Below are 22,364 nucleotides of genomic sequence, written 5' to 3'. Positions count from 1 at the left end.
TCTTTCATGGTCCTTGAGTGCCTGAGACTCCTGTGGGGAGCTGCAGGCTGCTGTGGTCCCCTCATCACAGTCCTGCTCTGCCCCTCCCATCCCTCCCTTCTCTGCAAATCAAGGCAATATCTTGCAGTTGGAGGCAAAACTGTTTTATTCTTGCAGCTACATGATGAGCTTTTGCTGGAACAGCTCCAGCTGTAAATTCAGCTCCAGCCAAACCCTCAGACTCTCAGGCTGCTGAGCAAAGGACAACCGTGGTTTCCTGTCACAGACACACAGTTATTCTTACAGGATGCCTTTATCTGCAGCCTGGCCCCGGTGACCTGCTCCCATCCCAAGGATTGGCAGGTTGTGCAGAGAGCAGCAGGCAGTGTTGGGTGACAGGAACAGAAGGTAAAGTTCCTTCTGGCAACTTCTACAGCCAGAGCAAGACAATCCTTGCTGCCCCTTCCTCTCCCACAGGGAGCTCCAGCCTCCATTTCCAGCAGCACACATTTGTTTTGCCCTCCAGCCTGGGCAAGGGCAGCTCCTACCTCAGGAATGACCTCCGGCTGGTCCTGAAAAAGGCCTCGATCTGCTCCAGGGACCTGCCTTTGGTTTCAGGGACACAGCAGCCTGTGAATAAGATGTTCCCAGCACTGATGACAGCGAAGAACAGGAAGGGCACCTCGAGGCCGAAGGCGTTCTGGAAAGTGGGGCAGAAACCAGCTGTGAGCTGGTGCAGAGAGGGGCTGAGGAGGGGCTGATGGACACCCCCAGGCAGTACCCACCACGACTGGGAGGAAGAACTGGGTCAGGGTGAAGGCTGTCAGCCAGCTCACAACCACACAGAGACCCGAGGCTACCCCACGGGCTTTGAGAGGGAGGATCTCTGACATCAGCAGCCAAGTGATGGGGCCCCAGCCCATGGCGTAACCTGCAGGGGAGGAGGGGAAGGGGATCAGCCTTTGAAGGTCACTGAGGAGTGCAGAAGATCTCTGAGCAACCCTGCCCTGCAACCCCACCAATTATTATCCCTCCCCCATTCATGTCATTCCTCAAAGTGACCTCAGCTGACACCTTTCTTGCTCTTCCAGGGACATCTGCCTTCCTTCCAACTCTAAACCCAATCTCCTTGCTCCACATCACCCTGCCTTGGGTGAGAAGCACCCTCCCCTGGCTGGTGGCCAGTCCTGTGCTCTCTGCACCTACCCATGATGAAGAACATGGTTGCCAGGAGGGGGATGAGGGTGATGTAGTTTGTTGGCTCAGCAGGGAGGTGGGCAGGGCTCACCAGGGTCGTGTTGGCCACAGTGCCGTTGTGAGAAGCTGGCATGAAGTGGATGTAGAGCCCCATGGTCAGGTTGGAGACCAACATGACACTAGCTGTGGAGAGAGACAATAGCACAGTGAGAATGATGGGTGAGTGATCCTCTCCATGCCAAGCTCCTGGGAATGCCCCTGCTGAGGAGCTGAACCACCACCAAGGGAAAGAGACCTCCCTGCCTCCCTTCCTGAGCCCTGTAGGGCTGTAGTTTCCATTCCTGCACACTTCCTTGTAGAGCTCCTGAAAATCATTCAACAGGAGCTTCCCTTGGGAAGAGAGTGGGGAAATGGAGAGAGCCATACCTGATACAAAGAGGAGAATTTTCCTCCCAGCTTTATCCATCGACACAGCAGCGATGGCCACTGCGGAAAGACGTACCAGGCCAACCAGAGCTGCATCGTACTCTGGCTTCTGCAAAAAACCAGTTGGGAAGCTGAGCTGGGGGAAGGGACAGGTTCCTACAGCTGCTGATGACTTGGCCAAGGCCATTCTCCCAGTAGGAGACTGGAAATAATGAACCTGAAGCTCAGAGGAGGAGCAGGGAGACAGTGGGGCTGTCCTGCTCCTGTCCCTCAGCCTTTTGCAGGGCAGGTCCTTTAAAAAAGGGGTTTATGTCTGTAGGGAGCTGGAAGCATTGGGCAACCCTTGCTGGAGACCTAGGCAGCCCAAGCAGGAGCTGAACCCCAGGGTGACAGGTGCTCACCAGGATGACAGATGTTTTCTTGAATATTGGCTGCAGGTAGACAAGGATGCAGGTGACCCCCGAGAGCTGCTGCAGGAACCTCATTCCCCCTGCAATCAGGATGGGCTTGTAAAGGAAGGGGTCCTTGAGCTCAGCACAGGAAACCCGATGGCTCTGGAGGGGACAAAGGCAGAAACACAAAGTGAAAACACCTTGGGGAACCACCTGGCATCCAGAGGGTGGCTCAGGAGTTGCCCAGGGGATGGATTTTGCAGTTTTCACGTTACATCTCCCTGTGCTGAGCTTCCTCACCTGCTTCCTCACGCTGTCCTTGATCTGCTCGTACTCCCTGGCATAATCTGTGTCCTCACCCCGCAGCCAGCACAGGGAGCCCAGGGCCTCCTCCTCCTTGCCCTGGGAGAGCAGGAACCGGGGCGAGTTGGGCATGAAGCAGAGCAGGAGAACCATGGCAAGCACTGGCACCTCCCCAGCCATGGCCAGCCAGCGCCAGTCCAGGACCAGCCCTGCCAGAGCAGCACAGGAAGGGGGAGAACACTCAGGAATGGGTGACCTGGCCTTGCCTCCACCTGGGTACCCCAATGATTTAATTTAATAAACCCAGCAGGAAAAACAGTAATAATAAAAATAAAATATTTCAAATGTATTCTCTCCTATTACAGCAGCATTTCCAGCAATGTGATATGGGGGAATTCCAGCAAATCTGAGAGCATCCAGCAAGACCCAGCAGCAGCTAGGGCATGTGCTAGCAGGTGATTAACATTGTGTTAATCCCTTCAGCCCTGGCAAAACTTCATCAGGACTTGGATCTGTGGGCACAGCGATGGCCACAGGTTCACATGGGCAATGTATTCATCCCTCAGAGCACACACACCAGGGCGAGGGGCATGAATGACCCTGTCCAGCCTGCTCAGCACAGCTGTGGTGCTGAGTATGAGGGGAACAAGCCCTCACCTTGCTGAGAAGGTTGTTTATTTTAAACTCTCCCTCCCCATGCCCTGGACACTGGGACACCACGGAGATACTTGCCCAGCGCGTACAGGACGAGAGAGCCCAGCACTGCCATGATCTGGGGACAGGCACCCAGCATCCCCCTGACTCCCGGGTGGGAGATCTCCGAGATGTAAACCTGGACAGGGACAGCACACATTTCACAGAGCTACAACGTCTCCTTGTCACCCGCTACCTGTGCCCCCTGTCACCTCACAGTCATACCCTGTGAGCAGAGGAAACCCAAATTGCTGGGAAATTGCCCTCTCGGGGTGGGGACCTGATGGGTTCAGCTGCATCTGGCCAGAGGAGAGGACAGCCGGGCCAGCACCACCACTTCCCTCTCCCTGCGGTGTGGGAGAAGTGCTCCAGTGACTGTTTCTGGGAGGAGGTGCCCTGGTGTTACTCAACCCTGCCTTCCCCTCAGTGTGAAACAGGAGGATGGTGTTTGGGAGGAAATAACTGCTGGGAGGAGCAGGGCCTGAGGACCTGCCTTGTCTTTCCTGCAGGAGAGGAGGTCCAGCACCACTGGGCTCAACTCCGGCTGGCCATGCCAGGGCTGCTAAGGGAATACATCCTCCCCATCCCCGGCTGCTGCCCTGCTGCATCCTCCCCATCTCCACTCGCCCAGACACAGCCCTGGGGCTCTGCTGATGCCTCCGAGGAGCAGCGGGGTGGCTCAGCATCATCCCCAGCTCATCTAGAGCACCGCAGCACCTCTGCCCCGCAACCCCCAGCTCATCCGCAGCACCTCCTGCCCTGCACTCCCCCCTGGCACATTACCGGGATGGAGGCGGAGGTCACTCCCCCGGCATAGCCCGTCAGCACCCGGCCCAGCAGCAGCATCCAGAGGTCCTGGGCTCCGGCCAGCAGCGCGTATCCCAGCGCCGAGGGCAGAGCCGAGAACATGATGCTCAGCTTGCGGCCCAGGCAGTCGTTGAGCAGCATCGTGCTGAGCCCGCCCGCCGCCGCTCCCAGCGTGAACACCGACTGCGGGCATGCAGAGGGGCTGTGTGAGCCTGGCACCCCCCGGGCACCCCCCGGCTCTGTCCCCACCCCGGCAGGGATAACCCCTCTCCTTACCCCGAACCAGGGAGCCGTGTGCCGGTCCAGCCTCAGCGCAGGGCTGGGATGAGCCTCCAGGGCAGGGATGACGGGGGAGGGATAAACCAGGGCGAAGCCGAAGCTGAAGTTGCCCAGGACAGCGGCAAACACAGCCAGGTAGAGCCTCTTGTTGTGGAGGCTCCTGAGGCCACGGAGAGACACGGACGTGTTGGGTGCCAGCAGAAACCCAAACCCTGCTTCCCCCAGCCTTTGCCGAGGCTCTGGTGACACCCACGGAGAGATTTTCCTGGGGAATGGCTCCGCATAGCCCCAGGCTGGTGGGGTTTCTCTGAGCTGCTCCCACTGGTGCTTTCCTCTGTGCCAGGCAGTTTTCAGGGGGTTCAAGAAAGCGAGAAAAGCAGAAGCTGGAGCTGGGTGGCACCACGGACCCAGAGGCAGCCGGTTCATCCCAGCAGAGCAAGGAAAAGGTTCTTTCAAAGCCCCCGTGCCCCCCAGCAAGACCTTGTGCCCCCATAGGAGTCACATAAACCTAGCTGGGCTCATCCAGCCGCCTTGGGCAGGATGAGATCCCGTCTCAGAGCAGCTCAGGAGTGGCAGGAATATGGAACAGCTCTCCCCCCAGCCCACTGCTCTCAGGGTGCGGGGTACAGCAGAACCCCTGCCCACCCTGCGGCCCCAGCCTGCTCCTCACCTCAGGTACTGGTGGTCGAGGCTCCTGGCAGTGCTCTCGGGGAAGGTGCGGTACGAGGAGCTCGTTTTCCTCACCAGGGGCTGGCGGTCGCTGCGCTCCATCGCCCTGCGGGGCTCGGGGGTGCCGGGGCTGCTGAGCTCCGGGAGGGTGCTGGGGATGCCGAAACTGAAAGGGGAGAGCCTGCCTGGCGTTGCCTAATCAGAGAAATCTGTGCCTCGTGGGCTTACACCCCTCAGCAGGAAACTGGAGGGGCTGGAAAAGCAGCAGGAGGAGAGCCACGGGGTGATAGTGACGGTGACAGAGGTGTCCTGCACCCTGCCCAGCCCCACCGACAACAAACCCTCCCACTGCAGTGACACTTGCAGGGATGGTCCTCACAGAGCTGTGATCACCAGCAGAAAAGTCCCTTTGCTAAGGCCACGTCTCTCCCACGGAGGAACTGGTACCGGTCAGGCTGGTCTAGTGCTGCCTCCATTTACAAGGGAAAATTCCATCTGTGGGAGCCTCCAGAGCCACCCTGGGAAAGCATTTCCAGTGTAGAACAGAGGTGGGGAAGAGGAGGGAGAGGAAAGAGAGGGAGGTGAACATGGAGCAAGGAGCAGAGTATGGGGATGAAGGGCAGTGATGAGGATGGAAAAGGGGACAGCCACCCTGTGTGGTCCTGGACAGGAGCAAAATAGCCCAACTCATACTTTTCCTGGCAGCACCCCTATCTGCACCACCAATATCTGAACAGAGGGGAGGTGGGTTTGGTTCCACAGGGGTCCCACAGAATTTTTGGACACAGTGTGTTACACCTCATCATCCCACTAGCTTGTTTGTATGATGTTTAAGCCAATCACAGATTTACTAGTCTTCCTAGAATGGTATATAAACATATGTAGCCCAGGGTAAATCTGAATTCTGATCACCAGGCTCTCTCAATCACTGATACTGGGGCATCTGCAGGTTCTGGGGAGCTGCAAGGTCCAAACTCCTGCTGTAGGAAAGAGCTTAGTCTGTGTCTTGCTAGCTCTGAATGCAAAGGCACTTTGATTTAATTAGCAAAAGCTCTATTTCCCCAAACTACTGCAGTGCTCCTCTTGTTTCCATCACTCCCCTTGGGCCCTGACGCTTTTTGGAACATGTGGATGACTTCTGCACCCCCAAGCCTGAGTGGGATCTGCAGTGACACCTCAGGACCTGCTGTGTCTTCCCTCCACACAAACTGGTTCCCCTTCTGCAACCACCAAGAGCTGCCTTTACTGTCTGATTCTGCAGGGGATTTACAGCTGACTCAGGCACTCGGGGCTCTGATTTCCCCATAGGAAGAAAGGTCATGGATTGGGGGGACAGAGGGGTGGGCAGGACAGCCCATCCAAAAAATTTCCAGCTCCAGGGTTGGTCTGAGCAGGGAGGTCACAACAGACCTGGAGCTGGTCCCTGTGCCCATCAGCAGACACCATCAGTTTCCTCCCTTGCTTGCACTTTGCTCCATGAATTTGGGCTGGCTTCCACTACGTGATTTTTCAGCGTCCATCCCTGAAACACAGAGGGTTCTCCAGTTTCTGGTCAACCACTTCAAGCAGGAAATTACTCTTGAAAACCCTCCAAGCACCTGTAACGCTGGGAATCTCAGGGGGAGCTGTTGTCTGTGCTGCTCTTGGCTCGGGGCTGAGCCCCTGGGTAGGTCTGTCCCTGACTGTCCCCTGAGGGAAGGGGGTCCCTCGGGTGTGGTGGAGCAGCTCCTTGCATCACATCCTCGCTCTGCCCTTGGTTTTGTTTTTTTTTTCTAAAAATGCATTTTTGGTAAGGAATAAAGGATCCACCACCTTACCCCAGATCTCCCTGACCTGCTGTGGGTTCTTCCAAATCAGACAAGGGGTGGGTGAGGTGAAAGCAGACTCAGGGGCAGCGTTGCCTCTGGTGAGCTGTGCTCGGCCATGGTCACATGGAAGTGGCTCCTGCACATCTGCAGGAAATAACAGCCCCAGGGTGAGCTGGGGAGGGCTGAGGTGCCCACTTTGGGAAAGCAGAGCATCCCCTGGCTGATTAAAGGGCAATCTGGTTTTGTTGAGAGCTGTTGGCTGCCTTGGCTGAATGATGCATTGCTCCAGCTCCCCAGGACCTTCCTCCCCCTGACAGCTGGGAGATAGATCATGAACATATGCAAAACAATAACCAGCATCAAAGCCACTTGGCAACTCAACTAACCCAATTCATAAATTAATTTCTATCCCTCTTGTAAGGGAGAAATCAGTCACTCCTCAGGGCTATCCATCTCTGTCACTCATCTGGCCACATCCTTTCATAAATCTTGCTGTGAGTCTGAGCTGGTGTGTGCCGGGTCGGGATGGAAGAATGCCCAGTGTCTGTGCTGGGTCAGGACAGCCCCGGGGCTGGTTTGCCCTGGGCTGGGGCAGGGATGGCTCTCTCTGCATCCCCCACATCCTGAGGCTGGAGCAGAGCTGGGGTTTTGCAGCATGGTGCTGCTTGGTGGGTGATTTTGGGGAGCGTGGTCCCTGCTGAGGAGCCATCAGGGTGGTGCAGAGGTGCAATGATGAAATATTTCCTCCCAAATCAGCGTGTGCTGGGTCTGCAGAGCCATGCAGGAGGTGGCTGGTGGCTGCTGGGGACACATGGGGTGAAAGTGGGTGCTCGGTGGGGTCTGGCCTGGTATTGGGTACACCCCAGGGTGGTGGAATTGGGGGACTCACAGCTCAGGAAGCAGCTCCAGCTGCTCCTCCCACAGCTTTCCAAAACCCCACGGCTTTGGAAAACAATGCCTGCACCCCCAGCTCCCTGTGGGCATCAGCACCTGGAGCCCAGGTTAGCTTTTCCAAGCAGGCAGACAGAGCTCAGCTCTTCTCTGGCTGAATCCCTCACCCCACTCCCCCCTCAGAGGAGAAAATCACCACCTTTCAGGCTGCCATCTGTTTATTTTGTTGGACTCTGAACTTGCTGAAACGTCTTTCGATGGATGAAGGAACACAGAGTAGAAGAGAAGAGCCTGGCAGGCTGCGTGGTGAGTGGAAAATAGCTTTTTGGGGCTTTCTGGAGTTTGAAGGCCCGATGATGGATGTGCATGTGAGGGATGGTAATGGCTTTGTAAGTATCCAAACACAGAGCAGAGGAATAACTCTGCCTAATAGACTGAGAAATGTGTGTGGGACGGGATCTTCCCCGCTCCGATACGGAGCTGAATGATGGAGTGCTGCAGGTTTTGGGAAGAGAGGCTGGCATGGGCTACATGTACTGGAAAAAAGGTACAGCTTTGAAATTGTATTAAATCTTTGCTGTGGATGCACTGGAAAAACTTCATCTCGCCTTGGAAAGAGGCTGGCTGAGCTTGCAGTGATCTGAGAGGGGCTCACTGTGGTTCTGATCTGCTGGGCAGGGCTGGTGCTCCCTGTGCCTCCTGGCTTCCCTCTTCCTGCCTTCTCACTCTGCTCCCAGTGTCCAGACCTACTGACAAAAGTGATGGGTTTATGTGGAAATTCTGTGGGATAAATATTTGCCTGTCAGCAGGGCTGGGTCCAAGTGTGATTTCTCGTGTGCCATTTGGAAATGCCATTTCCAAACCAAATTAGAATTTCCCATTGAGGTTATTTGGGGTTTCTTTGTTGTTTATAAGTTAGAAAATGGTTGAATTTGGGGGGGGGGGGAGGGTTTCCTTTTTGCCATGGAAATGGAAGAGTTGTTAATCTCCTCATGCTTGGAGTGAGTGGTTTTAGTGTCCCACTTCCAACCTGGCTATCCTCGGGAGCTGGGATGAGCTGGAAGATGTGTGTGTGCCCTTCAGCTGGGTGGGGAATGTACCAAAAGTGGGATATTTTAACCTGCTTGTGGGACTTTGTTGTTTTCTTTGAGGTCACATGAATTTTCGTGACCCACAAATTCCAGTGGCTGTGGGTACAAGTGAAACTGGGACAGTGGATAAAAAGGGGATGTGGGGAAAGGTTGTGGGTTTCAGGCCCCTCCTATTTCATGAGCCAACTTTGGCACTCAGTGTGACTTCTGTGACAGCTTTGAGTGTCAGGGCAGGACACTGCTCTGGGTCCTGAATGTCCCCAGGGCTGTGGTGGCTCCTGACAGAGGGAGGGACCCCTGGATGTCCTTGCACCCCTTGGCTCTGCCCTGCCTTGCCCGGATGCTGTGGTTGGGGTCACCTGTGCAGGGCTGGGTGTCTCCAGGGATGTTGTGCTTTTGGATTTTCCACAAAATCCAGCACTGGGCAGGATGAGCTGGGATGTGTCTGCTTCCAGCTGGGATGGGCCCTGATGTCTCTCGGTGCCCTGGTGCTGAGCCAGGATGGGGTTTGGGTGCTGGGTGAAAACTTGGTGAGCACAGGGCTGCTCGTGTGTGGGAATCCCTGCAGGGATGTTTCTGGGGCAGGCTTGAGAGGCTGATGCTGACCTGTGACCTTGGGACAGAGATTCTAACACTGCCAGGCTCAGCCCACGTGCAGGATGCAGCCACAGGGGTTAAAATTTGAATTTTAAGAACAAGTTCAAGAAACATCCTGCACATCCAGAGGCACCAGCAAGGTTTTTGATGCCCTGTGTTTGCTGGCAGGTGGCAGGATAAATAAAATTGTTTGAAGAAGAATTTTAAGTACACTTTTATTTTTACTGTGTCCCGTTGGAGCTGCTGGGCCAGGCTTTGGAGCAGTGCCTGTTGTGATGCCACAACCTGGATTTTTATGGAACCCCCCCTTCCCTTTTCCACTTCTGCTGAAGTTACTTTGTCTTTGATGGCAAAGACTGGATTTCTTTACACTTGGGACAAAAAATCTTCCCCCTAAACTCTTGAGAGCTGCTGCCTGCTCCTTCCTTGGCCTGTTTAATATGATTTAAAAAGAAAAAAAAAAGAGGAAAACAAAACATATAATTTCCTTGCTTTAATGTGAGCCAATTATGGCTCACAGGCTGTTAACTTCATCACCACTTCTTCCAACAGAGCCCTTGGTAAAATAAACCACAGCAGAGCTGCCTTCCCTGGACCTGCTGTCCCTCACAGCCTTGAGCCATGGCATTTTATCCATCCCCCCCAGCTGGAAAAAAAACCCAGTGGCTCTGTCCCACACATGCCCACTAAAATATCCCAGCACTTGTACATCTGCTGACAGATACCAACTGGAAAGGCGATCAGGGCTCAGACTCCCGCGCTGGGCTGTCTGCCCCTCCTAATGAGGAACACATTGCAGCTCGGCTGCGGCTCCAAATGGCAAAATCAGGAGGGTTTGGGAGGATGGAGGATGCCAGGATGTGGGACAGAGGGATTGGAGTGTGCCAGCAGCCAGGGAGAGCCCACAGGGGGCTGAGCCCTGGGGACAGCAGGGGTTGGGGACACCTGAGCTGCTGCATGTTTGCTGTGGGGGCTGGCACAGGGTACCATGGATGCTCTGTGGGATGCTGTGCTGCTTTCAGGGGCCTCCTGTCCCTGCACTGTGCTGTCCATGGCCACAAATCACACCTTGGAGCAGGGTTTGACCCCTCCAACCCGGGCACCGCTGGCTTAGGGAGCAGAGCTGGCTGGGCCCAGCCCTGGTGAAATCCCACAGAATTCCCACACACTGTGGGGCACCTTCTGTGTGGTGCTTCCCAGCTGCTTTGTCTTGGGAAGAAAAATGCTCTTGGCATTTCCAAGCCTGTCAGGACCATCCCAAGGTTCAGGGCCCTGCTTTTCCCACCTTTGGCCACAGCCATTTCCCTGGAGTTTTGCACTGGGACCCACAGACCCTGCAGCCATCTGCTGGTGACTGCATCCTCATCTCCCGAATTGCTCCATCCCCTGGCTGGGATCCAGGGCAGGAATGTTATTTTTTTTTTTTAGTTTTGTGGCTAATTTGGGACTTTGGGCAGACCTGATGCTACCTTCTCCCTCCCTCTGCTGCAGTATCCTATAAAAAGGCCAAGATGAGCTGGGATTGCCATACAAGGGTCAGTGGGAGACAGCTGCATCCTCAAAGCAGAAGAATCAGGGGCTTCTGATAAGCCCATTTTTATAGGCACCTTTTAACCTGTTTATCCCGCTGTCAGAAAATCTTGTGGATGAAATTTGGAGTAAAAACAGAGAACTGAAAACACATTTCTGTCCTGCTGCTGATCTGTAAATGAGATAATCTTGTTACAGCCACCTGTTAGTCCTGCAGTGTGTCTTAAGGATTTCTGGGCAGATATTACATTATTTTAATGGCGTAACAGTGCCCTGTTCTGGGATCCTGGGTTGTCCCCAACACCCCAGCCCTCAGCTGCTTTCCCATTCAATATCACTGAAAGTAACACTTAATAGCCTTAATAATCCAAAATTAAACCAAAGTGGATTGGAGCTTTCAGAAGCTCTTGGTGCACCAGTATTTTATTCAGGGACCTTTAGGGCGAGCCGTGCGGTCATTAGAAAAATCCTCAGGCACCTTCAGGACTTTGAGTTTCTCTCAATTTCGTGGCTGGATAGAGGAGAAAAAACCCCCAGAATGTGTCCTTGCCATGGGAGTTAACTCAGAGCCGTGTGCCCATGGCACCAAGCTCCTTTCCCTCCCCAGCAGCTTTGCTGCAGTTCCTCTGGGATGGTCCCTACACTTTTAAACCCCCCTGTGTCCCCTGCAGCCCCTGAACTCTCGGTCACCCTCAGCCGCTGCGGCAGGTAGGGCTGACCCCAAAACTCATTTCCCTTGGGAAAGCCTCTTAAGCCCCTTGCACATCCCACTGTCCCCCGGGTCCCTGAGGGGTGAACCAGCCCTTGCAGGAGGATGGGACGTGAAAATCCGGGAGCAGGGATGGGAGGTCACCCCTGGCTCCGTCCCTGTCCCCTCCCGTGAGCTCCCGGGAGCTTTTGGGTGTTTGGAGCCCCTGGGGCTGTGCCCGTGTCTGGAGGAGCTCATGTGAAAGCCATTAAAAAGCGTAAGGAAAGGGAGCACGACGGTTGGGAATGGTTTTGTTTGGGTTTCTAAAACGTGCGCATGAAAACACTGTGTGGTTTTCTGACAAATTTGAACCAGCGCTGCTCAATCCGCTCCAGCGCTGCTACTGTTGATCTTGCAGATTTAAAAAGCATTTATTGGAGCTGCTTGAGGCAAACTTAAGCATCTGTGCAATAACAAGTCCAGGAAGTAATTGCATCCACAAGGAAAATATTTTTATGTATAATTCAGTGACCCATTTTATAAACATTGTGGTTCCACCATGGACTTTTTTTTTTTTTTTAATCTTTTTTTTTTTTCTTTTTTTCCTTTTTTTTTCACCCACAGCCTTTCCTCTCCAAGTGTCTGGGTTTAGTGATCCATGTGGGGCTGTGTTTGGTGGCTCTGTGGTGAGGGCTTGGCGTGGCATGGGAGATGGAGGGGAAAACTCTGTTGCTGCAGGGAGATGAGGGTCCAGCTCCAAAGGTGGCACCACAGTGGGATGCTCCAGGGAAGCAGAGACAGCGTGGATTGCTCCTGCTGAGCTTGGCAGGCAAAGAGGAATTGTTTTGTGGCAAAGGCTTTTCTTTCTTCCTTAGCAAGCCAGCTTTACGAGAAGATGAGTCACTTCCAGCCTGGGTGGCACAGTGCTCGCACGAGGCTGGGGAGCTGAGGGCTCTGTGGCCTCTTTTTGGGTTTTTGGGGTTTCATTTCCAGTAGAAATTCACCCCTGCCCCACCTTGCTCACCCCAGGACTCTCACAGCACAGGTGGGAGCTGGAAGGAATTGCCTCACAAAGACCTTTGGGCAGGACAGACCTGTCCCCTGACAGCATGGCCAAGCTGGGGACCACCACTGGATACAGGTGTTTAAATAGGTGACAGCTTCAAATAGATTTGCTCTGACAGAAAAAAGTTATAAAAACTTAAAGCTGCAAAGCACTGTGTTAAAATTACACTAAATTTTTGTAGGGTTAATACTGGCACCTTACCCAAGGGAAAGCTGCCCCTCATGGGCAGCAGAGGATTGATGGAGTGGGATCCTGCTCCCCTTTTTTCTGCCATGGGTTTTTTGGCATCTTTCCCCCTCGGCAGGAATGAAAGTTTGACTCAGACTGAGTGGTGAAAGGCCTGTGGCTGCTGTGCCGTAGGACCAGTGGCATTTTCAGTGTCCCCATCCTCACTGTGGCACCGTGGGGATGTGACTGGCCACCTGTCAGTGCCTGTGCTGCTGGGATGGACCTGCCACCCCCATCCCAACTCCTGTCCCACTCTCTGTCCCTGTGCACTGGGCATGGCTCAAACAAAGCCTGGCAGGGCTGAAAATCAGAGGGTGAAGCTCAAGAATGAGGTGCCAGGCAGAGCCTCCCTTGCTTTTCCCATTGCTCCCATCACCCCCAAACTGCTCTGTTCTTCCCAGGGAGCAGCAATGCCAAGGGCAGCCACAGCCCCAGGACCAGGCTGTGCTCCAGGAGGGAGAAAAAAACAAAACAAAGCAGGCTTGGAAGTAAATATTATCTGAATACAGAGGAACGCGATGTTTCTTCATACAGGACTAGGATTCTGCCTTTTAACAGCTAACCTTGACTCAGCCAATATCCACAACATGCAGCTCTGGCCAAAATATGCTGGGCCTTAAAGTACCACAACAGCTGTTTTTCTTGCTAAAATATGACATTAAATTTTTTGGACGGCTGGATGCTTCCTTGATGAAAGTGGAATAAGGGGCTATTTTTCCTCTCCCTCTTCCCCCCCTCCAGCCTTTCCTCCTCCTTCCATGCAGGGCGATAAAGCCGGAGCCTTTGCAGATATCCCGTGTGGGCAGAGCCCCGGCTGTAGCCCAAGGGAGGGGGCTGCTGCTCACTGACCCCCTCCTCGTTGTAGCTGGATCCCTCCCACACCCCAGCAGGACCAGTGCCAGCAGCAGTTTCAGCCTTGGTATCTTTTTTTTTGCTGATGGTTTGTAGGACGTCAAAATTTTCTGCCCTTAAGATGAGGGCACTGCACAATGGACTGGGGCTGGTGGGGTTTGTGCTTCAGAGCCTCTGTTGTCACAAAAGGGACAGTTTGGGACTTTCCAAGAGCTCCAGCTGCTGTCAGTGGTGTGGGGCAGGAGCCTGGTGGCCTCATCTGAGTAAAACAGTGCTGGTCTCTGTCCCTGAGCTGGCCAATATTTGGAGAAATTGATGGTGGCGTGAGATCTGCCCTGCTTTGTCCTGGGACATCAGTGAGGGCTTGTGCAGGGTTTGGAGCACTGCAAACAGTGCTGCAGTGGCCTTTGCTCTGGTGGTGTCACCTGGTATGACAGGTGCCTTTCTGGACAGCCTGTCCATGGATGAGCTGCATTCCTCGGGATACAACAGGCACAGAGATGGGGATTCGCAGTGGGATCTCTGCTCTGAGCCTTAAAGCACAGGAATGGCCATGGTGGGAGCAGGGATTTGTGGTGGCTGGTGACAGCAAGGTGACTCTGCTGCCAGTGCTGTGGCCATCCACAGGCAGCATCACCCAGTGGCACCTGTTTGTGGCTCTGGGGCAGCTCAGGGCTCACCCACACCTGAGGGGTGAGGTGGCAATATCAGGATGGGGTATCTGCTCCCCTTGCCCCCACCCCAAGGGCTGTCACTCCTCGCCCAGCTTTCTGTGCACAGCTGAGGACAAACTCCCTGCCCTCCGTGCCTCATCCTCCTCTTTGTCCTTGATTTTAAAGATCAGCTCAGGGAGGCAAAATAATTTTTAAAGTAGGGAGGAGGCAACCAAACCGGGATGAGGGTTCCATTGCTCAGAGCCCCTCGGGCTCGTGGGTTTCTTCTGGAGGCTGACTGATCACCCAGCGAGGTGTGGCACTGGCAAAGCCTCCACACTAGTCATTCCTCTTCTAATTTCCATAACAATCCCACTGCAGGATCTTATTTCTACCCTCCCTGTGCCAAGCCCTCAGCCTTGCCGCGCTGTTTCTTTAGGAGCATCCACGAGTGCCCAGGGCCGGGATGCGCCCGGGATGCCCGGGGTGCCAGGCTGGGTCCCGGTGGTGCCCGTGAGCTTTGGAAGGGACTCGTTTTCCCCTTTTCCCGGCCGGAGAGCATGTGGTTGGAATTAGCGGCTCGGCTGCAGGGGGAGCGGGCAGCTGGGTTTCTCCGGAGCGTTTCAGTGCTTAATCTCTGAAGAATGCAGAATGTCTGTCTGGACAGCCCAGCCAAGATCAACTCCGCGGCACAGGGAGGCCAATATAAACGTTCATGTTTTGTGTCACCGAGATTTCATTAGATGTTTTTTATGTAATTGCATAAGTCGAACTACCGTGATGAAAATGCCACAGCGAGCAAATGAGATGAATTGTAAAACCTCTCCTGCGAGGAGGCACTGGCCCCCTCCGGGCCGTGGGGATCCAGCTCCAGCCCCTTCCAAGGTGCTCGCTGACCTTTTGGGGATAAATAATGGGCTGTTTGCCCGTGTCCCCCCCTCTCTAGCCCTTGCCCTGGTGTCAGGGAGAGCTCAGAGCCGGGCCAGGAGCAGGTCTCCCCGTGGCCAGCACTGAGAGGCAGAGGGACTGGCTGCTCCTGTGCTCCAAAGGGACTCTCATCCCTCCTTGGAAACCCAGGGGGAGGCAGCAGAACTGGGGGAGAGGATGGAAAATCTCCCATTTTTTGGCTGCCTGACATCCAAGTGCTCTGCAGCATCTGAATGGTATCACTGTCCTCTTGATTTCCTGCTTTAAACCCTGACAGAGGCAGGGATGGAGAGCTCAGGGCTCAAGAAGCACCCCCAGCGATGCTGTGCCCCATCCCCATCCTCTGACCCTCTCCACTAACACCAACAATTTTGTTAATCTGTCCCTTCAAGGCCTGGCATGTTTTCCTGATGATAACAGATTAATGCTAATTTAATTAGGCCTGAATCAATGCTTGCTTGTTTCAAAGCCAGACACGTTCTGAGGGCTGTTGAGTGCTGTGACACGACGGTGCTGGAGGGCTCGGTGAGGTGACATCCCAAGCATTACTGAGCACACATCCTTGTCCTCCTCAGCGGCCTGGCAGCACAGACACCTCCACACAGGGACCCCCCCGAGGTGGCAGCCCACTGCAAACCCCCGGGTTTTGCCCCTGGAGGAGGCTCTCCTGTGGATTCCCCGTGGGGATGGGAAGCAGCTGGCACCACGGGAGCCTCGGGCGCTGCATCCCCGCAGCGGCTCCTGCGAGCTGGGCTGGAAAGGCTGCCCTGGCCGCAGACACATCTGCTGGGTGGGAGGGCCTGGAATTTGGGATATTGTTTTTCTGGCGGGGAGCGGCGGGTGCCAAAAGCCTGATAAATTAATCACCTCTGACATGGGTCAGTCCAGCTCTGGCGTGCGCAGCCTGGGCCCCCTGAGACGCTGCTGCTGCAATGCCAGAATTCATCAAGCAGAGAGGCTGCCCTGGAGAGCAGCAGATTTTGGGAAGGGGAAACTGCTGCCAGGGAGGGGCTTGACCGCTCTGGTCCTCTGGGATGGCAGCACAGCTCTTCCAGCTGCCTGTGCCTGGCAGTGCTGCCACCTGACATCACTTGTTTTGGAGCAGGACCTGGCTGTGTGGCTGCTGGCTCCTGGGGGATGGGAATGGGTTTGGGATTTATCACAACAAGCCCAGTGGGCACACAGAGCCCAGGGAGGCTGCGTGGGATGTGGATGTGTGGCAAGAAGATGTGCAGGGCATGGCAGGGGTGCAGCTTCTGGAGGTCACAGGCAGCACCTGTGGCCCCTCAGCCCAGTCCCTGCAGACAGGTGTCCTCTGTTGGGAGCTCAGGTCTGGATGTCCCTCTGTGCTGCTGAGCCTGGGGGTGAGCCAGTGGGGTGATGCTGGTGCAGCCCAAGGTGAGAACAGCACTTCCCCTCTCCCCAGTGAGCAGCATCATGGACCTTTCATGGTGGGTTTTATTTTGTGGGGATCTGAGCAATCCAGTATTTTTGCTGGCTGCTCCAGCCCAAGGCAAGGCAGGCTCAGCCTGCACCTCAGCAGGCTCCTTTGCCCTTGGGGATGGGACAGGGGCCCCGGGGGTCTGTGCTGGTACAGGGTGTCCAAACCTGGGGGGGTGGCACTTCCTGACCCTCCAGAGTCCCCACTGCTCACAGCACTCCCTGAACAGAAGATGGGGAAGGGCTTTGTTCAGTTTCTGCTGGGTTTTCTGCACAGCTGTGGAACAAATTTTCCTGTTTTTAATGACTCCTCTTACCATCCACCTCTTCCCCTCTCATGTGCTGCTTTCCACCCTGATAGGTGCCAGCAACAGCATTTACTTTACCTTCCTTGGTCTTTTTGGGAACATTTCTACGCAGAGGAGAAAGAGGGAAGCAGAATGGGGAGCAAAGCTCAGGGGACAGGCTCCCATGAAGCCTTTGAGAGTCTCTAGGGCTCTATTTGTGCTTTGCATTTCCCGAGGTGTTCCCAGGGGCAGTGCAGGGCTGCTCAGGGTGGCAGGGGGTGTTAAAACACTCAGCACGTGCTGTGACCTCCATGTAGGATCAGAGCAGATCTTATCAGTATGATGTAGAAGCCTCCCTGCATCCCTCCTGTCTTCTCCACTCTCTTGCTCTCCTTCTCTCCCCCTTCTATTTTTTTTGTCCAGACATAATTAATGTAAACCAAATGCTTTGTGCACAGCTGCTGGCATCCTGAAAACGTTTTGTGTGTGGTCTCTCTTTTAGCCTGGACAGGGATGTAGCAAAACTCTGAACATTATCCCAGACCTGCCTGAGTAGGGAGCAGCATCTATTGAACAAGAAGCACCTTGAATTTCTGCATTTCCCTCGTGGGATGAGGTTATGGTTGAACTTCTTTAAATAAAACCATGGAGCTGCCCTAAAACTTTGTTTGCCAAATCCAGTAAACCCAAGCTCGACTTTTCTTGCTGGTCATGCTTAACCGAAAGCCCAAATATCTGTCTCATTTTTGAGGCTGCCTCTGTGTGTCTGGGCTCCCCCAGGGCCTAAGAGATGCTCAGGTACTGGAGCTGCATGGCAAGGATGTCCTCATGCTGCTTTTGGTGCCTTTGGATGCAGGGAACAGCGAGATCTTGTGATTTATGTTTTTCCAGCCAAAGGGACAATTTCTGATCACTGCTATTGTCACTTGATCTTTAGGGCTCGAGGTGTGAGGGAAAGAAAGTATCTGGCCCTACCTGTTTTGCTCCCAAAAGCTCAAGCAGCAGCTGAGTGGCTCCTGACATCCTGCAGCCCCTGGATTCCCTTCCTGCACCTTCTGCACCCCCACACTGAGCTGTTCCTGCAGCTCCCCCTTCCCAATCCATCACAGAAGGTGCTTTTCCCCTCCACTGCTCACATCACTCCCTCAAAACCCCAGCATTTGGGATCACCAGCAAAAAGTAGCAACTTCCATTCCCCACATCCTGCTTGCTCACTCTGGGTATGCTGGGAAAGCTGTGTGATACCTAGGGCTGCTTGGTTTCAAAAATCCCTTTTTTTTTTTTTCCCAAAACCCCTCTGGAGTGGTGTACTGAGTCCTGCCATGGTGCACTGAGGGTCGTGGCTGTCCTGGCCCTTCTGTGAGTCAGTGGCTGAGCATTTTGCAAATGTTGGAGCTAAATGGGAAGCATCTGAAATCCCTGTGTGGATGTGCTTTGGATTCTGGGATGATTGGGATGCTGCAGATGCCTGGGTGAGAAGGGTTTGGGAGTGACTGTTCTCATGTTTCTGCTCCAAAACTGTCTCCGTGTTGTGGCTGGGAGATGGGAATGACACCTCTGGGATGAATCCTCCCTGGAGAGACTGAGCAGCTGGGGCACATCTTAAGGTGGCTCCTTCTGGGGAGGCTCAGAGCAGAAAACCCAGGTGCAACAGGATGGTCACTGTTTGGGGGCAATATCTGTAATTTAATTCCTCAGACAAAAGGCACCAGTTTGGAAAGTGTATTCACGTGTCTATACAATATTTTAATTCAAAAAACCCAATGCCTGGAAAAATTTAAAGGGAAAACTTTAAAGGGAAAACTTTCAAGGAGCCCATGGTGGGTGCCTGGGGAGATGTGGGTGTGCAGGAGGGGCTATTTGTGCTCTCAGTGCTTGGTCAAGTGATGCTCACAGATGAGAGAAGAGTTCTGATTTGCAGAGAAATCCTCCTCTGGCTCCCCATCCTCACACCCATCTCCACTCCAGGATGTTCTGTGGGGCTGGTGGATGCCAGAACACAAACTGTCTGCACCGAGTGCCCTGCAGCACCCGGGCGATGACAATTTTAAACGAGTGAGAGGTTGAAAAATAGTGAGTGAGATTTTTTAAAAGGTCACCTTGGCCAAGGAGGCAAAAATCCTTCCTTGTGTGAGTGAGATGCTTTAGGAACTGTCTTAAAATTAATCCAAAACATGAGCTCGGCTCCAAATGAGTGGGGCTTGGCAAGAGGGTTGGACACATTATCTTTAAATATAGGCAGGCATCCTGGAGGGTTTCTGGTGGTTTTCCTGGTCACTTCTTATTCCTCTGTCTCCCCCTCTGCTCCCCCATCCTTGCACAATTCTTTTGCATAATTCCCTTTTTATGCCTCTTCCCACATTTTGGGAATGAAGTCTCCCCAAACCAGGCAGGGTTGCAACACTGAAAAAGATTTTGTGTCTGGATGTTTTGCCTCCTGGGGCACTTTTTCTCAGGAGAGCATTGCCTGTGTGGCCAGTGACCTCTGCCCTGAGGAGGCTGTGGCTCCCAAGGGTTGGAAAAGGAGTTTCAAAGGTGTAAATTGGTATAAATGGGTGTAATCCATCTCTGGCTTGTGGACTGGGGCATTCATGGATCCCAATCTGTGCAAAATGAGGGTGAGACCTTGTGTGCTTGTGACCATCAGTGCAGTGACCTGAGTGGGGCCTCACTGGTCAGTGTAGCCCCAAAATCTCCTGGGACAGGGGCAGCAGTGCCCAGCACATCAGGAGGTTTGTGACAACGGGTTCTGTGGTCCTTTCCCAGTCTCTTCAGCTCCCTTTGTCTTCTTCCCACCACAAACACGAGTCTGGGGCTCGGTTTAGGCCGGGAAGGAGCAGCCAGTCCCTCACCACCAAAGCAGGGAGGCTCGGGACCCTCTCAGGCTTTGAAGCTGGAGATGTCTGGCCATACAAAGACACATCTGTGTTTAATCCTTCCCCTGTAACTGAGCCTGGGCCGGGGCAGAGCCCAGCAGCCCCTCGCCGTGTGCTGCGGGGATGTGTGCAGATGCATTTGAAGGGCCTTGGCAGTGTGGGGGTGCTAGGCCGGCTAGAGCCACATGTTCTTGCAAATGCAGCTTCCTATTGACTTGTTAAACATTTGCTATTTATCAGATTTTGCTTTTAAACTGTCTGTAACAGTCTGGGAGAAGTTGTGTCAAAATGTCTTCCAGATGTGAAGGTGCTACCTGATACTTTGGTTATAACCTGGACCCTCGCTCCTGCTCCATTCAGATTAGCTCCACTACTGTGGAAATGAAAATGCAAATAAAGACATAAAGAGAGTAGAGACGTGTGTAAAACTTCCCCCAAACCTTCCCTTTTACAGGCAAAACGATCCTGCCTTTATAAGGAGATTGTGACTTTTATCAGTGAGCATTTGCTTTGCTGGAAAACCAGAGGAAAGCAGGGGAGAGCAGCCACCATCCCTGTCTGCCCACATAATTGACATTTCCCAAAGTATAATTGACTTCCCCCCACCCCATTTATATAATGTTTCTTTGGGTCTGGGGCTTCCCAGACACATCAGCTCGTTTTATGAGCATGGGGTGATGTGTGCAGCTGGAAACTTGAGCGGTTTCCTTGCATTTGGAGCACGTGGATCAGATAACGATGGCTCATTAAATGTTCATTGAAAGGCGGTGGCAAGGTCGGGAGCTTTCCTCAGGAGCACTCGCTCTGCAGACCCCCCGCCCTGTCCCTTTCCAGGAGAAACTTTGGGGCCATGAGATATTCCCAGTTTAAAACAACTCCATGGTATCTGTCAGATCGTAGAGGGCCTGAGCCAGCTCCCATCGAGCGAGGGAGGGTTTTTCCACTGGCTTTAAGAGGCGCTGGAGCGGAGCCATGCTCTGTGTAATGCGGATCCGGGAGTGTGCGTGATGCTCTGCATGATGACAGAATTTCTGGGAGATTTTCTGGCCTAAACCAAAAACCTTGGACCGCCACTCCCCGGGACTGCTCTGCTGGAGGAGTGGGGAGGCTGGAGACACTGAACCTGGGCCTGGAGCGGGGTTTTGCAGCTGTGAAAGCATCCCTGGAAGGGCCGAGAGAGCCCGGCTGTGCCACATCTGCCCTGCCTCGTGCCAGGATTTGGTTTCTTGGGTTGAGTCCACAGCTGTGTCCGTGTCTGGTGCTGCCGAGGGGAGAGAACACCTGGGAGGGGGTGAGGGGCTCCCTGCAGCACCCCAGGCTGTCTGGGGTGCTGTGGCTGAGCTCCTCTAGGCCCTGAGCTGAGTGGCTCATTCTGTCTGCCCCAAAAATACCCCAGTGCTGCCAGTGGCACCGGGATGGGGCTGTCATCACCAACTGCCCTGCCTGCACCAGCTGGGCTGGGGAGTTTGGTTGGGAATCTTGATGAGAGGAAAGAGGAGGGAAGAGAAATGTTCTGGACCACTGTGTGGCATTTTCAGCAGAATCCTTACGCATTAATGTGTTTTTTCTTCCATAGGTGCTGGGTTAGGCAGATTTGCACCCTTGCAGGAAGTACCACTTTACTGATTCCTGTGGTTGCCTCTGCCCTAACTCCATCCTGCTGTTCCTATGTGCCTTCTGACTGCTCAGAAGAGCAGGAGACTTTCTTTTTACACCCAGAAAGGATGTTCATTGGGGCTGGGATAGCTGGAGCAAAGCTGAGAGATACCAAGTGGTCCCAAAGAGATGCTTCAGATGCTCCATCTCTCTTTTTTTCCAGGCTGATGGACAAGGCTGGATTCTCACAGAGCATTTGCACCATGTCCTGGGCTTTGTAGGACATGGCCGGTGACTTCCCTTTGCCCCTGGAGACCTGATTTATCCCTCTCACAGGGATCTCACAAGCACATCAGAGCTGGAGAGTGATGGAGGACCACAGGGAGAGAGTTCTCCCTTGGACTTCCCACAGAGCTCCTGCCCCTACCACCACTCCTGAATTTCCAAAGGAATCATTGGTATCTTTGGCAATTCCAAGGAGGAGTCTGCTCCCAATGAACTCCTGGTGCCTCAGGATGGAGCAACACAACTCTCTGAAGTGGGCTGGTGTCACTGTGGTCTGACAGCTTTTAAGTGGGTACAAGGGAAACCTTGGCTCCACCATCTGCATTAACCTGGCTGGTTTCAGCACTTGAACATGCATGGAAGAATGACAATGGGAGGGTGAAGAGGGAAGAGCAGCATGTGGAAAAAAATCCTGAAGCTGTCTCTCAAAATCACCTGGTGATAAGGCCTTTTCTGGAGTGCCCCATGCAGCTGGCAAGAGAAACCAGGCTTTTATGTTTGGATCTGGCTGGTTTTTCACTTTCTGCAGCCAAAAGGATCTGGATAAAGTTTGCCTGGAAGATTAGCTGGCACTGAGCCTGACTAGACATCTCTGGAAGCCTCCCCTCCAGCAGGAGTAGGTCCCGATTCCCTCCTTCGCCAGCCCTGCCAAGGCAAGTGTGGGGGAATGTCCCCCTGGAGGGGACAGTTCCATCAGCCCTCTCCCCCCTGGCACGCCAAATCCCTGCTCCCACTGCAGTGGGGATGCTGGGGAGCGAGCAGATGAGATCCCAAAGGATCTTTGTCACCAGGGATGACAGGGAA

General features: G+C 53.9%; 1 protein-coding gene across 2 annotated transcripts; it reads right to left on the bottom strand.

Moving 5' to 3' along the window:
• Nucleotides 1-147: 147 nt before the first annotated feature.
• SLC2A6 (solute carrier family 2 member 6) lies at nt 148-4,972 on the bottom strand. 2 transcript variants are annotated; one of them, XM_005529222.3, is made up of 10 exons: nt 4,747-4,972; nt 4,074-4,236; nt 3,774-3,980; nt 3,030-3,129; nt 2,295-2,506; nt 2,004-2,156; nt 1,603-1,711; nt 1,186-1,359; nt 765-910; nt 148-679 (listed from the first exon to the last, which is right to left on the bottom strand). In XM_005529222.3, the coding sequence occupies exons 1-10, from the start codon at nt 4,845-4,847 to the stop codon at nt 524-526; spliced, it is 1,521 nt and encodes a 506-aa protein (XP_005529279.1). In that variant the 5' UTR covers nt 4,848-4,972; the 3' UTR covers nt 148-523. The 2 variants fall into 2 exon arrangements, with proteins under 2 accessions (XP_005529279.1, XP_087921916.1); XM_088065790.1 differs by having other exon boundaries at nt 148-609.
• Between the last annotated feature and the right edge of the window lie 17,392 nt (nt 4,973-22,364).

The sequence above is a fragment of the Pseudopodoces humilis genome, chromosome 22, assembly GCF_049639895.1.
Source record: "Pseudopodoces humilis isolate 2021_Gansu_Grassland_sample_001 chromosome 22, ASM4963989v1, whole genome shotgun sequence".
NCBI lineage: Eukaryota > Metazoa > Chordata > Aves > Passeriformes > Paridae > Pseudopodoces > Pseudopodoces humilis.
This window is presented reverse-complemented; position numbering and strand designations above follow the sequence as displayed.